The sequence below is a fragment of the Melanotaenia boesemani genome, chromosome 23 (genome assembly GCF_017639745.1).
Source record: "Melanotaenia boesemani isolate fMelBoe1 chromosome 23, fMelBoe1.pri, whole genome shotgun sequence".
NCBI classification, from domain to species: Eukaryota; Metazoa; Chordata; class Actinopteri; order Atheriniformes; family Melanotaeniidae; genus Melanotaenia; species Melanotaenia boesemani.
Genome location: NC_055704.1, coordinates 23,887,817 through 23,902,653, shown reverse-complemented (window position 1 = coordinate 23,902,653; position 14,837 = coordinate 23,887,817). Strand labels below are relative to the sequence as shown.

The 14,837-nt window shown below is 38.1% G+C and overlaps 2 protein-coding genes across 3 annotated transcripts; both read right to left on the bottom strand.

Annotated features, from left to right (window-relative positions):
• Positions 1 to 210: 210 nt before the first annotated feature.
• Positions 211 to 4,646, bottom strand: si:ch211-244b2.3 (uncharacterized protein LOC557230 homolog). 2 transcript variants are annotated; one of them, XM_041977102.1, is made up of 12 exons: positions 4,461 to 4,646; positions 4,335 to 4,374; positions 3,992 to 4,121; positions 2,839 to 2,983; positions 2,650 to 2,770; positions 2,495 to 2,573; positions 2,208 to 2,319; positions 2,000 to 2,105; positions 1,841 to 1,907; positions 1,556 to 1,619; positions 911 to 1,025; positions 211 to 787 (listed from the first exon to the last, which is right to left on the bottom strand). In XM_041977102.1, exons 1-12 carry the CDS (start codon positions 4,464 to 4,466, stop codon positions 726 to 728), a joined length of 1,047 nt encoding a protein of 348 aa, XP_041833036.1. In that variant the 5' UTR covers positions 4,467 to 4,646; the 3' UTR covers positions 211 to 725. The 2 variants fall into 2 exon arrangements, with proteins under 2 accessions (XP_041833036.1, XP_041833037.1); XM_041977103.1 differs by having other exon boundaries at positions 4,360 to 4,374.
• Positions 4,647 to 5,335: 689 nt separating this feature from the next.
• On the bottom strand, positions 5,336 to 12,210 carry si:ch211-244b2.4 (uncharacterized protein LOC541512 homolog). Its single transcript, XM_041977021.1, has 10 exons — positions 12,123 to 12,210; positions 8,722 to 8,810; positions 8,380 to 8,572; positions 8,047 to 8,191; positions 7,774 to 7,906; positions 7,560 to 7,680; positions 7,396 to 7,471; positions 6,542 to 6,644; positions 6,310 to 6,430; positions 5,336 to 6,214 (listed from the first exon to the last, which is right to left on the bottom strand). Exons 1-10 carry the CDS (start codon positions 12,136 to 12,138, stop codon positions 6,153 to 6,155), a joined length of 1,059 nt encoding a protein of 352 aa, XP_041832955.1. The 5' UTR covers positions 12,139 to 12,210; the 3' UTR covers positions 5,336 to 6,152.
• Positions 12,211 to 14,837: the final 2,627 nt, after the last annotated feature.

Genomic DNA, 14,837 nt, shown 5'->3' with positions numbered 1-14,837 from the left:
ACAGAATTCACATTTAAAAGCTTAAAGCACAAAATAAATTATTCCATTAGTTTAAAAAGACAAATGTTTTATTTCTCCCCCTTATTTAGCTTAAAACTTTAAACCTAACCACAGATCTGTGCAAATAACTCTTGGATGAATAAAAGGTAACAGACTTGTAAAAAACCTCCACACTGACATAAAATGGAAAACCATGAAGCAACAAACGACGTGGGTTTGCTCCTATGTGACATTTTAGTCCCTCTGCACCAGTTTAAATCCACCTGGTTTTTTTTTGGTGTTTGGTGTTTTGGGTGTTTTTGTTGAATCATCTTTATTCTCTAATCTTTGCAGCTGGTTGGTTTCATTCACATTATTGTTTTTAGACACCGTCTTTGGAAGTATTTGTAATCAACACAGTTTCTAGTTTGAAATTGTGGAGAATGATAGAAGATGGCATTGTTCACATCTTTGCAATGGCTGAATTTACAAGCAAAAGGTATGTTTCTTCATGGTTGGAGGCCTTTCATATTTCAGTGAGGAAATATGGTAAAATAATCAGCATATGAGGGATATGGTGTCTTTGCACAGATTAAACATAGAAAGAAAAATGTGGCAGTTTGATTTGTTATTATTGTCCCACAATCCCAACAAACAACAAAGAAAAGAGGCGGCTTATGAAGAAAAAGCACGGGAAGTGCTGTTATGTGTCGGACCTCCATCCTCCCCGTCTGCTGTCGCCTCAGTCACTGCTGACGTCGCCTCACTGACCTGGTGGTGTTTGTGGACAGGTTCCTCTGAGTCATGGCTACAAGCACACGACCACATTTAGGATGATTTCACTCAGACATTAGCAGCTGTGCAGGTGTTGGAGGAAAGTCTCCATTATTTGCCTCGTACAAAGAAAAATAACGTAATGTTTGCAGCTCACCTGAGAAGTTAAGTTCATAGCAAAATTTCATGGTGTTAAATTTCATAACACCTGATGGGTTCAGTTGGAACTGGTGTTCAATGTCCTGACTGGAAATGCTGCACTGATGACGTCCCTGCATGACATAGATGGCACACAATGAAGGAAGAAGAAATAAAAAAGATGAATAAAATTAATAAAAATAATAAAGTAAGATAAACTATGTCCAAATTAAAAATTCATTAATGCTAAGTATGCTAGGATTAATAAAATGAACAAAAAAGAATCGAAATTAAATAAAATTTGTAAAACTAAGATAAAATGTTATAGTAAGATCAAAATAAAATAAAACAAGATAAATACATAAAATAAGATCATATAAATAATATAAATTAAAATGACCAAAGAAAGATAAGGTAAAATAATAAGGTAAGATAAATAGTAAATAAATAAAAGTAAAAGATAACAAAACTTTAATAAATATGTCAAAAGACTAAAAAATGAGGTAGAATAATGAATAATATAAGATAAGAAATAATGAATAAAAAATCTAGGTTAATATTGAAAAATAGAAATAAGGTAATAAAACAAATTAAATAGAATTATTCAACAAGTTCGACACATATTTACAGATGTACATATTATCAACAGGAAGTCACGTCTTACTTTGGAATAATCTTTCCACATCCCATCCACATCCAGGAACTGCCACCGTGGACTTGCAGCTGAGCTGAAGAGAAGATTTAAAGATGTTACAGAAGATCAGAGAAAAATATAAAGATTTGCAAATTACAGGAACTGAAATCCAGCCTGAACATAACAGACAGGAAAACTGTCAAATATGTCAATTATTGTGTGGATTAGAGCAAAAACACAAAACAATAATAATTGCTTTAAAGGATTATTTTTTTTTCACTAATATAAATGAGGTGATGTGAGGCTCCTCCTTACCTGCTGCTTTGCTTTATCCTCCTCACTGACCTGGTGGTCCCAATCTTCATATTGGTTTGACACATTTCTGAGACAAAACAGTGTTGAGACAGTTTAAACTTTTGGTTTATTAAAACATGAGCTGTTGAGCAGTTTTGTGGTTATATGCACGTGCATTACTTGAGAAATCCAGGATGTAGGAGAATGTGTTGATCCAGAAGTGAAGCTGGCCTTGATGGTTTTGCTGATACTGTTTCTCAATGGCAGCACTGTCAAATGAGCATATCTGCAACCATTCAAACACCAATGAATCATTTTTCAGGTTTGGCCACCGGGTGCCAGTGCTGACTCTTTCCTGATCATTTGATTGGGAAGGAAATGAACTTACATGTGCTTGGTACTCTATCCACTGCCCTTCATCTCCCATAAACTCCCACTTGTAGCATTCTTTGGGGAGCTGGAAGGGGGAAACTGTAGGCAGGACTGGGGTGGGGTGAAAGCTGCAGGGACATGAAATTATGCATGTTGAAGCCTTCATATGGAGGCTTCTCAGGTGAGATAATATTTTTTCTTAGAGAGGCTCTGGAGGGTTCACTAGACTAAAGTTGATCTCTTTGCATAACATGCAAACATCTCCCTGTCTGACGGTGGGAGCTATAGAAAGAAAAGTATTACCCTTTACCGATGGAGCTGAGTTTTGGACGTCTGCGTATGTTCCTGCACAACCCTGTGATGACGTTTGTTTGGGTCATGGCTGTAAAGTTAAACACAATAAGTTAAACAGAAAAATCTTTATTGTGACTTACAATAAATAAATTAACACCACATACTGGAAAAATCAAGTAAATAGCTTGTGAGTCCAACTGTGAATCTGAGGGATCCGTGAGGGTTCATACTGAAGTGCTGCTCAATGTCTTTACTGCTGACCGATGAGGCCACCAAGCTGGAACTCTGAGGAAGAGGAAGAGAGAGTGTGAAAACTGAAGATTGAATTCATTTATAGCTTTAGTTTTCCTCACCTGGGATCCATATTCACACCACAGTTGGTCATCTCTGAAATACCAGCCCATCTCTTCTGTCTGGCCTTGAGGCAGGAAGCTTAGTCTCTGCACCTTCAGTGCTGCAGTGAGAGTCTGCAACTTATTGAAGTCTATGAAAACCTGTCTGTGGACACATACGCACATATTACACATAAGCAAAACTAAACTAAAATAAGCTACTTGAAGGGAAAGTGAAACGATGCATCAATGCTAAATGAAAAAACCTCTAAGAAAAACATTCGTTTTATTAAACTTTGGCCAATATTCAAGGTTCTGCCCTGAGCTGGTTCAGGTTCTACTTGACAGAGAGAAGCTTCTCTGAGTCTTGGGGATTGTATGTCTATATTGCCCATGTGTAAAGGTTGACTCCAAGTTGAAACTGGAATAACAAAACGTAGTAAAGTCCACTATCTTATAGCTGAGAAAACTAGAAAAACAGCCAGACCACATCTCAGCTGCTCTGGCGTTGTAGAGTTCATTTTTAGGGTAGCACCTTAAAAGGACCATAGAAGAAGACAGTACACATATACACAATGCTGATAAGTTACCTGTATTGCAGTGACAGATGCAGCTCAGGCCACTGGATCCACTCACAGATGACAACATATTATGGCTGCAAGAATTTTGGCCCCTGACAGGTACTGTCCATTTACAACTGTCCTTGGTATTTGAAGTATTTTCTACGCGCATCTTTAACACTCAGTGCCATTTTTACTCACTGTACCTATGAGGTATGCTGACCAGCAGCTCCTAGTTGTTCCAAAGATGAGGCCGAAGCTAAGAGGCGACAGGACTTTTGCTGTGGCTGCACCAAAGCTGTGGGACCTGCTGCCTTCAAACATAAAACAAGCCTCCTCTTTGTCTGTTTTACATCCCATCCTAAAATCAACTTATTTTCTTTGGCTTTTAAAATTAATTGAAATGATGTCTTTTAGAATTTTATATCATTTTACGGGCTATTTGATTGTTTCTATTGAAGCTGTTTGTATATTTTGATTGTACTACAGTGTATTGTTTGTACATTTAGTTGTACCTTGTGGTCGACATTGCTGTTTAACGTCCTCTACAAATAGAATTGGACAGGATTAACTGGGATTACAGGTTACATTGGATAAAATTAAAGCACACTGACCCTTGACTTGTGTTTATGGTGATTCCTTTAGCTCCAGGCTGGCAGTAATGAGTCTCGATCACATGATCGTTGTCAATTCGAAGCCACATGTTCCCAACCAACAGCTGCCACTCATAATACTTCCCACTGCCTGTAACAGTAGAAGAACATATTTAATTTAATATAAGTTTCTCTGAACATATCTGATTATGAAAAAAGAAAAGCTCTCTTGTGGTGTATGTCCTAACCAAAGAGCTTTCTTTTGTTAATCTTAATTTTATTTTCAAGAGGAATCAGCTTAAATGCTAAAATACAGTATATTAACATATAATTCTTTAGGAAGTTGTAAATTTTATGAACAGACCTGCATTGGTTTGAGAATAACTCACCCCCTCTTCATTTTCCTGATAGCAGCAAATACAAAATGCTGTCAGGTTACAACTTTAGCAGCTATACAGCAAATAAACTTTCTGTATCTCGACAGACTTACCATCATCTGAGGGTTGTACACCGTGAAGATGATGAGGAGGAAGAATCAGACCAAATCAGATTTTTATGTTTTCACAGATATTGTATTATTTATCTTGCTTACTTGTTCTGTGATACCAGTATCAGCTTTCCATTTAAAAAAACAGTTTTGGTTTCGTTTCAGGGCTGGAGCTTTGCACACGTCTGAAACCAGGATGTAATGAGAGACATGAGAGAAAGCAGAGGAGGCGGAGTGCAGCTGGAAAAAGGAAGAAGGCTATGTTATAGCTGCCGTTCATAATTGTAAATCTGGATAAACTACCCTTTACTGCTCTGTAAAACAGCGATTGCGCAGCTATAATGGCAGCTACGTGTCATGGTCCTTCTGGTCTAACCAGCCTCTTTGCTGTACTTTGCTTGCTTTTACTCTCTCTAGCTTTTATCAGAATGGGTGTGTTTCAGAGGCAGTGTTTCTTTATTTAAAGCTGGGGTTTTCCTCAAGCTGATGCCAGATTGTTGCACTGCTTCTTATGTGGCTAAAATTAGCTTGTATATTTCATTTTAAATAATCTTACTGCTTATATCCTGGAAGGCATCTGTCTTTTTGTTAATAGATGTGGAGACTGCACAGAGAAAGTTGCCAGATCAAGAAAAGATTCAGTTCTCATATTTCAAATCTTTCTCAGTTGAAAAACAAAGATCTTCTTTTAATGTGTGGTTCAGAAGACGAGCAAAGTCTTGAAAACACTTGTATTGAAGTCTGAGTTTATTATAATGCAGGTATGATGAAGTCACACTGAGGGTTATCAGAAATGGTGACCTCTGTCACCCCTCCAGTCCGGACTCCTCTAACATACATGTGATGCTCACAGAGCCTGGATTTCACAATTAAACAGATAGAGAATCACAACAGCAGCCTTTTCAAATCTTCCACCTTTATTTCTGTGCATAATAAATGCACGTTATTCCTTACATACATTACAATCATAATCCCCCCAACTGCTGACAAATGTTCTTAAAATTCTTAAGTTAAATCAAAGAATTAGAAGAAAAAAATCAAACTAAAAATAATTTGATTTATAGATTTATCGGAATATATAGTATATAGTATTTCTTTGCCTTAAAAACTGTGAACATAGAATTTTAATTTCTTTAATTTCCTATGAAAAAATGACATGAGAACAGAATGTGGCACAATGTAAAGAAGCGTGAGGAGTTCAAATTTGCACAAAATTTAAAATTTAAATTTTAAAATTCGTAAGGTGTTCACATGTGACTGAAACATGAAGAGTAACAACTTAAAATAACACGCAAAATGACACTGAATTAAAAAAATTCTTATTTTTCTCTGTTACGTAAGCATGACAGCTTCTTTATTAGTTTTAGCCAATAAAAATAATGTGCATCCTCTTGGTCTGGCAGTGTGAAATAAATGATATGTGTCATCAAACAAATCTGATAGGATAGAAACAGTCACTCTGGCAAGCAGGCACAGTACATCCCTGCAAAGCAGGATTATCAGCAGCATTTATGTTTGTGCTTGTTAACCTTAAAGCTTGCTGAATCTTTCAGAATGTAAACACATTAAACATTAAATTTCCCATGTAGAAACTACTCTAATATAAACCAACAATGAAAACATCCTTTAACAATGGAAAAAGCACAGGATCACACGTCTCTTGCCTTCTTGATTTTGTGGAATTATATTTAATGGTCACACCAGAACACGCCTGATCCTGCGTGTGTGTTTGGTTTGGAGGTTGGTCTGGATCATTGCTGTAACAAATAAATAAAAGCTCATTCACCTTCAACAACAGCTACAACAGATATGTCTGATCAGTGCTTCTCTTATTAAAGAAAAGAAACTCAACCTCCAAAGTCGAGCTTGTAGGAGTCTCTGTTCACTTTGAACGTCATGATGTCACGGTTGTTTAGTTGGTACTTCCTCTCAATGTCATCACTGGTTACTGAACACTCAGTCGAAGTGCCATCCTGTTGAAACCACACCATTAGATTTATGAGTTTATCTCAGCACTATAAGTTGCAAAATGAAGCTTTTGAGATAATTATAGCAACAAATCATCTGTACCACAGATGACCTACCCTGGATTTGAACTTGTGCCATTTGCCTCTGTCTCCTTCAAACTCCCACTGTGGTTTAGAGCCCAAAGAAACTCGCTGTAAAGCCGAGGCTGCTTGAACAACTCTGGAACAACATCCACATTTTCATTCAACATTTGAATGATTAAATAAACATATATGTGCCAAATTATGGAGAGTAGGATGAAAGTGGTAAGAATAGAATAGAATAGAATAGAATGCCTTTTATTGTCATTATACACATGTACAACGAGATTAAGCCATCCCCAGTGTCAGTGCAAAGAGAGCAGTGTAGAAATAAATAATAAATAAAAGATCTAAGGTATAAAATATTTACAGAAATAAAACAGATGTGCACACTCTAGTTATTTGCAGATATAAGTATGATGTCTATGTCTGAAAAAAAAAAAATATATTGGCCCCTCAAGCTAGCATAAGATGCTCAAATATAACAAAAAAGGCTAGCTTAACCAAACATATTCAAAGAACTGGCTCTGTATCACACTGGGAAATTTAATATTCGGTAGCAAAGCATGTAAAAATAATTCAACAAGTTGGGGATTTTAACTCTGAGGCCATAAATGTGTTTTGTCAAAGTTTTGTATTATTTATTCCTTATTTCTCTATTATTGTAGGCTGTACACAGTAATTATTTCTCATTAATAATGGAGCAATCAGTGTCTCAGACTGATGCAGGACATTTATAGTCAGTTTAAATACAAAACTTAAACCTAAAAAACTTCTCACCAATGGCAGTGATGCAGAGACTAAATGACTGCTGCTTTGCTGATTGCTGTTACTCTTTATGCTGGACTTTGCTGTAGTAGTGAAAGCTGCAGAAAGACGTTGAAACTCACCCTAACCCTGCTGGTGGTCTAAAAACTGGCCGTCGAGTGACTTTCCTCCTTTTCTTTGTACCAACCTGCTTCATTTCTATCAGAAGACGAAAAGGGAGCAAAGTTAAAAAAGCAGTTGAGATGATAAGATAAGAACTTATTGTATTTGTGTGATCGTGCTTCACCTTTGAATTTAATCTCAAAGGTTTCACCACCAATGCTGAAAGTAAAAGAGCTTTTTGGGTCACTCTGGAACTCCTTCTCTATGTCAGAGCTCGTCGTTGGACTGGGGTTGCCCTTAGAATCCTGTTAATGAAGTGATAAATTCATTTCAGTTCATGTTGGTATCGGATCTTACTTGGTGCATTTGTGCACACAAAAACAAAGGTGTGCAAGTACCTTGTCTCCATACTTGATCCATTTACGCTTCAGGGTGCAGTACCAGACCCACTCAGTTTGTCCATCATCCAAACGCCTCACTTCCAGGTTTTTTCCATACTCTCTCATCCTGGTAAAATCTATGCTTACTGCCCTGCAGAGACAGGAACAGAGACATCATTATCTCCTGGCTGTGTGTGAGTATTTGACCACAGTTTATTTATTTTTTATCATCTTGTTTAGTATAACCTGCAACATAAGTAAATCCTTTCACTTTTGTAGTGGAGCTCTTACCCGTATGCGGTGTTGTAGATTTTGATGCTTTTGACGTGAGGCAGCGAGTACTGGGCCTCGAGGATGTAATCATTTTCAATATCTTTCCAGCCTTTTTTATCATTTAACTGCCACTGGTAGCATCTGCCATCAGTAAGCGTTGGGTCTGATTTAAAAAAAGACAAAACTCAGTTGTTAAATAGAGATCTGCAAAATTATTGTGTCTTCGCATGATAGTGAAGTTACATTATTTTTAATTTTGTTTTATTTTGTATCATATGGAAAATCTGTTCACGGTACAGAAAAACACTTTGAAAAAATTCCCCAAATGTGGAAGAAAAAAAAAGTCCTTACTGCTTGATTGGTCCAGATTCCAGCTGCCCATCCTAGAAGATGGCCCTGTGCCTAAAGAGTGGTTTAGCTTACATGTGGACCCATAGCGGCAGCTTCCTTTCAGAAAATACTTGCAGATGTGCAGGTAAGTGCATCTCCCCCCATTCTTACACCCACCACGGTTATAATACTTGCAGGGCCCGTTCCCATAAACCTTAAAATGGAAATAAATATGTTTTTTTTGTCATTAGAGGCTTTAAATATAGCTGCATCACATAAAAATGAATAATGAGAGGTAATGTGGTGTGTGTAAAAGGCATGCAAGTGTTTTTTTCATGGCTGTATGTGTGTTAGGAAGCAGACCTGATGGTCAGCCTCTAAATCTGAGAGTTGGTCACTGTCCGACTCAGTAACATCAGATTCATTCGCTGAAATGTCCTCAGAATCAGACTCTGAAAGAAAATAACAAAAAAAGAAGACAAAATATATTTTCACATGATTTTTGATAAGTGTCAATGCCAAATGTGAGATTTAGCCAAAAGTGTCACAACCATTTATGGAATAAGTACAGAATACATACCAGAATGCAACACAAATATTTTGGTTGTCATACAGTAGTAAGTTATTTTGGGTCTTGGGATCACATATAAGAATAGGAGTCCACATAATTAATTTAACCAGAAGTATGTGTTGTGTGACAAAGGCAAGACAGGAATGAAATTATAGTTAACTATAAAGTAAATGTATATACATCTTGTTTCAAACTCAACAAATGAGCAGAAAGGCGCTGGTACCATCCTCTTGCTATGTTGCCATTTAGCTGCAATGGTGGGACCAAAGAAGCAACCTGGGGGGCCATACACCATACCTTATAAATCTGAGTGACCCCTCCCCAACCCCTGGGTAGGGCCATGGGCCAGAAAAAGGGGAGCACAAATGAGACCTTTGTGTTTTTATTCAGACCACCAGTTTAATCAGAGTTACTTATTTAAATTCAGCTGTTTAACATCATTTGTCAGCATCTGCTGGTTTTATGACAGATATTCTCACCATGTGATCATGTGTGGATGGTGGCTGAGATGATGTTGGATGAATTCTGCATTATGATCTAGAAAAGTGGTTCCCAACCTTTTTTCCACGAGGACCCCCTTCATGCATACTAAGATGCCATGGACCCCCTGCTCCACCCTGTGCTGGAACCATGCTGGTTTTTAGGCTTTTAAAGGTGAGAGTATCACACTAAACAATGTATTCTGGTTAAGTCCTGTCATTCGATAAAGCCAAAGTTAAATGAACAACATACAGCCTGACTTTTATTCATTAAAATAGGGACAATTTGTGGACATTAATCACAATGGCTCTAATGTTCAAAGCCTCAGGGACCCCCGTGCTCTTTCGAGGACCCCCTGGACCCCAGGTTGGGAACTACTGATCTAGAAGATGGTAGAGATGATGCAGAACAACCTATAGAAGTACTTTACATGTTGCATTTACTGACCCTTGGACATCTGATGTTTACCTAAGGGAAGATCGGTTAAGAGTAAATATTTAGCTTGCAGTAAAAATGGGCATTTCCCAAACGGTGATTATTCATGAAAAGAGGAGGAAGTAAAAAGGAAAGTAGAAAAAAGGAAGAGGAGAAAGACACAGTAGACAGAAGCAACCACCCTTCAAGCCAACCTAACACCACACAACCAGCTGCTACACCTGTACAAAAACACAACAGAGAATTTCCTATAGCTTTCACAAGTCAACTAAGCTGACAATCATCAGGAGTTTGTAAAAAAAAAAAAGAAAAAAACAAGACAGCAACAACAACATGTATCACAGCAACCAAAGTATCAAAAACACACACACATACACAAAACAAACAAACAAAAAAACAAAAACTAATACAAACTAAACAAAATAAGCTTGAGTATAAACCCGCTGGACAACTCAGTGACTGTGTCAGCACGCAGAGTATGAGGAATGAGGAACATGTGATCTGCCATTGTGATCATGCCTAAGCTAGAGGCAGACTAGGGCGGCTCAGAGACCTGGGCGATCGCAAACCCAAACCACCACACCATGAAGACCACTTCAGACACACCCCAAAGACAGCAGAGGAAGGCCCCGACCAGATCCCCCGCGTTCACGGTACACAGGCCCCAGCGGGCCAAGATCAGCAGCCGCTGACCCAGCCAGGCACCGCCCATCCAGGGAAGCCAGAGTGAAGGGCCCCGAGCCCCAAGAGCCCAAAGGTTGGGCTGTGAAATTCTCGACCTGTCTGCCAGTTCCCTCCGTAAGGTGCTGGTTGCCAGAAAACCCAGTGTACAGAGGGACTGGCACGGCACGGTTCCTCATGGTGCGTCTCTGGAACGCTGGGCCCAAAGCATCACACAGGTCCAACAGCAGCGCACACCGCAGTCAGAAACAGCTCATGAGCCATGAAGTACGTATTGCTGGTCTCCGAAAAGCCGCTCACTCCGGAGTCTTGCGTCATATTGTCCAGCAGTGGCAGGTCAGCCATTTGTCTTCATGCATGGGGGGGCCTTTTCAAATCCATCCATCAGTCAGTTTTCTGAATAGCTACGGTTGAGGGAAATACCCTGATTGTATTCTAACTAGCTGGCACGTTTGCACGTTATAACATGTAAGTTTTGTTTCACAATGACAGAATGTGTTTTACTGGATGAGGGCCTTATTAATAACGTACATCTCCATTTCTCTTGTAAATCCATAATAAATAAAATGTAAATAAATCAAATATGCCTCTTTATTAATTTTGGGAAGTGTGAAATGTGAAAGGTGAGATTTGATTTTGCACATTTCACATAATTTCTTTGGTTTTATTCATTGCAGTTTCTCTCCCCAGATTTTGTGTGTAAGGCAAGGTTAAATCTGCTGTGGAGATAGAAAAACTCCCCAGTCAACTTTGGTTTTTATAAAAGTTCTCGATAACTGTACACCGGTTTTTGTACGTACATCAGCTTTATAAATAAGGCCCCAGTTCATTATTTCATAATATCTGGAACAATCTTTTAAAAAAATAATTTACATGTGGCACCCTTTCCCATCTGTAACCCTGTCCTGGGCCCCCTTTAAACAGCTCCTAGATTCGCTCCTGTTGGCTGGACGTGAATGTGCCACTTTAGAAATACTTTCGGATTTTATATTCTTTTTCAGTACCATGCTATAAGGATGTGTTAAAGACAGATTTCCCTAAAATAACATCCAGTGAATCAAAATCTCAGAAAGTCTTAGTTAACCAAAAAGAACTAAATATTTCTCCGCTGCCTCCAGCTGATCAAGCTGGTCTCATATTGTTCGAGATCCTCGAATCAGGACAGAAACTGATTAATGACACGTGAGTTATATAATCAGTATGGTGAATTTATCCATATAAATGAGAAAATAAAAGTTAATAGTGACTTCATTATTCATAATTAAGCTACATGCACGTATGTAAAGCTATATAAGAAACGAAACTAAATCTGTCTCGTCAAATGTAAAGTATCTCTACTAATGATAAATCTGAAACCTGCGCGATAAATGTCTGACATGACATAGAAACAACCGAGTCGTTTTTGTCTTTTTTTAAAATCTAAAATAATCACAAAACAGACATAAAGTTTAAAAAAGAAAGAAAGAATGAGATAAAGTGGTAGTAAGGCTAGAAAAACTAATAGACTATTACCCTTAGATATACACTATATATAGATATATATATATATATATTTATATATATATATATGTTAACATTAAATTTTAAAGCTACTTACGAGATGCAGACGCCATTGTGTTTAGTGCAAATAAAGCACTTTCGTTTTCCTTACTAACAGCCTGCAGCCAGACTTCCCACAGAGAGGAAACGCCTCCATGCAAAGATCATCCAGCAGAAGAGCAAAAGGTGTCAGACTGCTCCTCGTTTATCGAATCAACCAATGTGCTGGCACTCAAGTGGAATTTATTAAGGCTAAGTATTAATTATGCTCATATAACAGCTTAGAAATGTTTAGATTGACAGTTTGTTTAAATGTTTAAGGGCAAAAAACTGCCAAACTGTTGAGCAATAATCTCATTTCTAATTTTTAAACTAATTTATGTTATAAATGTAGTGGTTCATGGCTGCTACAGGTTCAGCAATTCTATGTAGGTTTTTATGTTTATTTAATTAATTATGAAAAAGAAAAGAAAGAGCTAAAACAGAATGTACATTTACACTGGATATCAAACTGTTTTATATTTGACATGTTTTCTTCTTTTTCTTTCTTTGGTTTTTCTTTCTTTCTTTTATATATATATAAATGAATAAATAGATTAAATAATAAATGATAAAAAACAATTTGAGAATAGTGCAGAGCAGAGACTGTTTTAAAAATGTATGACAAAAGCAGTCCGAGTTGACAGGAACAACAAAAACAAAGAAAAAGATAAAGTTAAAAAATACATTAAACCTTTAAAACTTCCTCCGAAATATGTGAAAAGTATGGAGCGAGACCACGTTAGAATAAAACGAGTCTGTAAGTTTGTGATGTGCTGAACATCCACAACGCTAGATGGTGATAAAGAGCAGCGCATAGCACTTCACTGCAGCTGGACAGATGTATATATATATGTAAGTATATTGGTATATATGGTAGGGACCTTCAAGGAAGCATTGTGGGTAAATGAGGCACAAACTGCTTCCTTCGTTTTTGTTTAATACAACTTCTTACTCTATGCAATCAGTATAACTAGAACAAAATACTCAAGTATCAGCTTAAGTAGTGGGATCAAACAGCTCTCATCTTGTGTGTTGCGTAGATACTTCAGGGTCATTTCCCCCAGTTACAAGTCTTCCTAACAAATAAAAGACCATTTGGCCGGGACAGACAGATTTACATTTGCTGGTGGCAGCTATTTAACTAATGATGGAAATGTAGCTTCCCAGCCCAGATCTGCATACGTCTTCAGCTGAGAATCGCCACACCCCTCTGGGAAAATTCTGAGACAATTATTTGTGGAAGGCAGCAGTTTTTTATAGCTGATTTTAGGCTCCAAACACATTAGTTACCATGGTGATCAAGCTAACTAAAGAAAGAGCCAAATAGCTCTGAGAGCCGACTTAAAATTCAACCATTATGGTGTCATTCATCTAAACCACAGAAATTCTGACGTTTGCAGGGCCATCTTGGACCACATGGGCTTGCAGCATAAGATGACCAACTCTCAGGCCGCGAAAAAACATGAAGAAAAAATATATGGTACTTTTTTTTTTCTCTTATATTAGTTAAAAATGTTAAAAAAATCTCTCTTTATTCATTGCTTACTCTGTTTCTTGTCAGGAGCTAAAGAATCCTCCACAGGTGGTCAAAGTGTTTCCAGAACTCCTTATTTCTTCCTTATGGATGATGCAATGTAGGGCTGGCTGCAAGGCCAAGCTCCCGTCCTCAAAGCCTTCCCCATTAACAGCCACAGCAGAGATTTCTCAGCCATCCCTTTGTCCAAAAGGAGGAAAGTACCCATCATAAAGACGGATTTGGCTGATGGGCCTGAGGTCATCTTAAGATGACATGACGATGTGGCGAAGCTGCAGGGACGTGAGGAAGCCAAGAAGACACTGAACCACGGCTGATGGAAAGGCAGTGGCTGCTAATACAGAGGGAGAGGACAGTGCTGGTTCAGGAAGCCGCTGCTCTGGATTGAGACTGGGCTTTGCTGGAGAGGGAGAAGCTGATGGTGGAGACTGATGCTTTGTGTAATGAGCGACTGACTCTGAAGAAAGAGAGAGCAAAGCTGGAGAGAATGTTTCTAGAGAAAGAAGAGACTGAGAAGACGACAAGATGGTATCAAGGTGAAGGACTCAGGTGCTACAGACCGGACTGAGAGGTTTCTTTATTGGTAATTTTTCAGAAAATGGACAAAAGCTTCACCTTTTGGGGGAACATTTCTTTCTAATACATCTTTTATTTTCACCTGCAGAATCCCACAACTCAGAATTACATTTGCTGCCTCTGCATGATCTTTTTGACTCAGAAACTATCCCCACGGTGCACCATTTTGATCATTTCATCCTCTATTTTAGTTCTAGTTTACATTGTTTTGCAGACAGACTGGAAAAAGAACTCTGAGCAGTTTCCACCTTGATTACATTGTCACAGAAAACAAAATCCACATTGTCGGCCCCCTCGAGCTGTCAATAAAAACGTTGAGCCACTCCTAGTTCGGAGAGGTCTTCAAAACGACTTTATTCATTTGTGGTTATTCCATACAGAGCAGACAATAGCAAGCTGTTTAGCATTGTTCTTAACCCCGTCCACAATCACAAACAACCCCTCCCTCCTCCCAAATCTAACAATAGTCTTTAGTTGATCGACTACACATCAGAGTCCTTGGTGTAGGCCGTTGTGCACGGTTAAAACATCACTTTTTTGAAGTGTGATATACCAATTATTGCAGTTCATATAAAAAATCTCAGTATATATATTTTTATATTACAGTACAGACTTTACAAC

What these genes read in the sequence shown, in the direction of transcription:
- si:ch211-244b2.3 (XM_041977102.1), bottom strand. An exon ending in CTATTTACTTGATTTTTCCA is followed by an intron (nt 2,574 to 2,649) that starts GTATGTGGTGTT and finishes TTAACTTTACAG; the next exon opens with CCATGACCCAAACAAACGTC. An exon ending in GGATAGAGTACCAAGCACAT is followed by an intron (nt 2,106 to 2,207) that starts GTAAGTTCATTT and finishes GAATGGTTGCAG; the next exon opens with ATATGCTCATTTGACAGTGC.
- si:ch211-244b2.4 (XM_041977021.1), bottom strand. An exon ending in GGATCAAGTATGGAGACAAG is followed by an intron (nt 7,681 to 7,773) that starts GTACTTGCACAC and finishes CTTCATTAACAG; the next exon opens with GATTCTAAGGGCAACCCCAG. An exon ending in AGACCACCAGCAGGGTTAGG is followed by an intron (nt 6,645 to 7,395) that starts GTGAGTTTCAAC and finishes ATGTTGTTCCAG; the next exon opens with AGTTGTTCAAGCAGCCTCGG.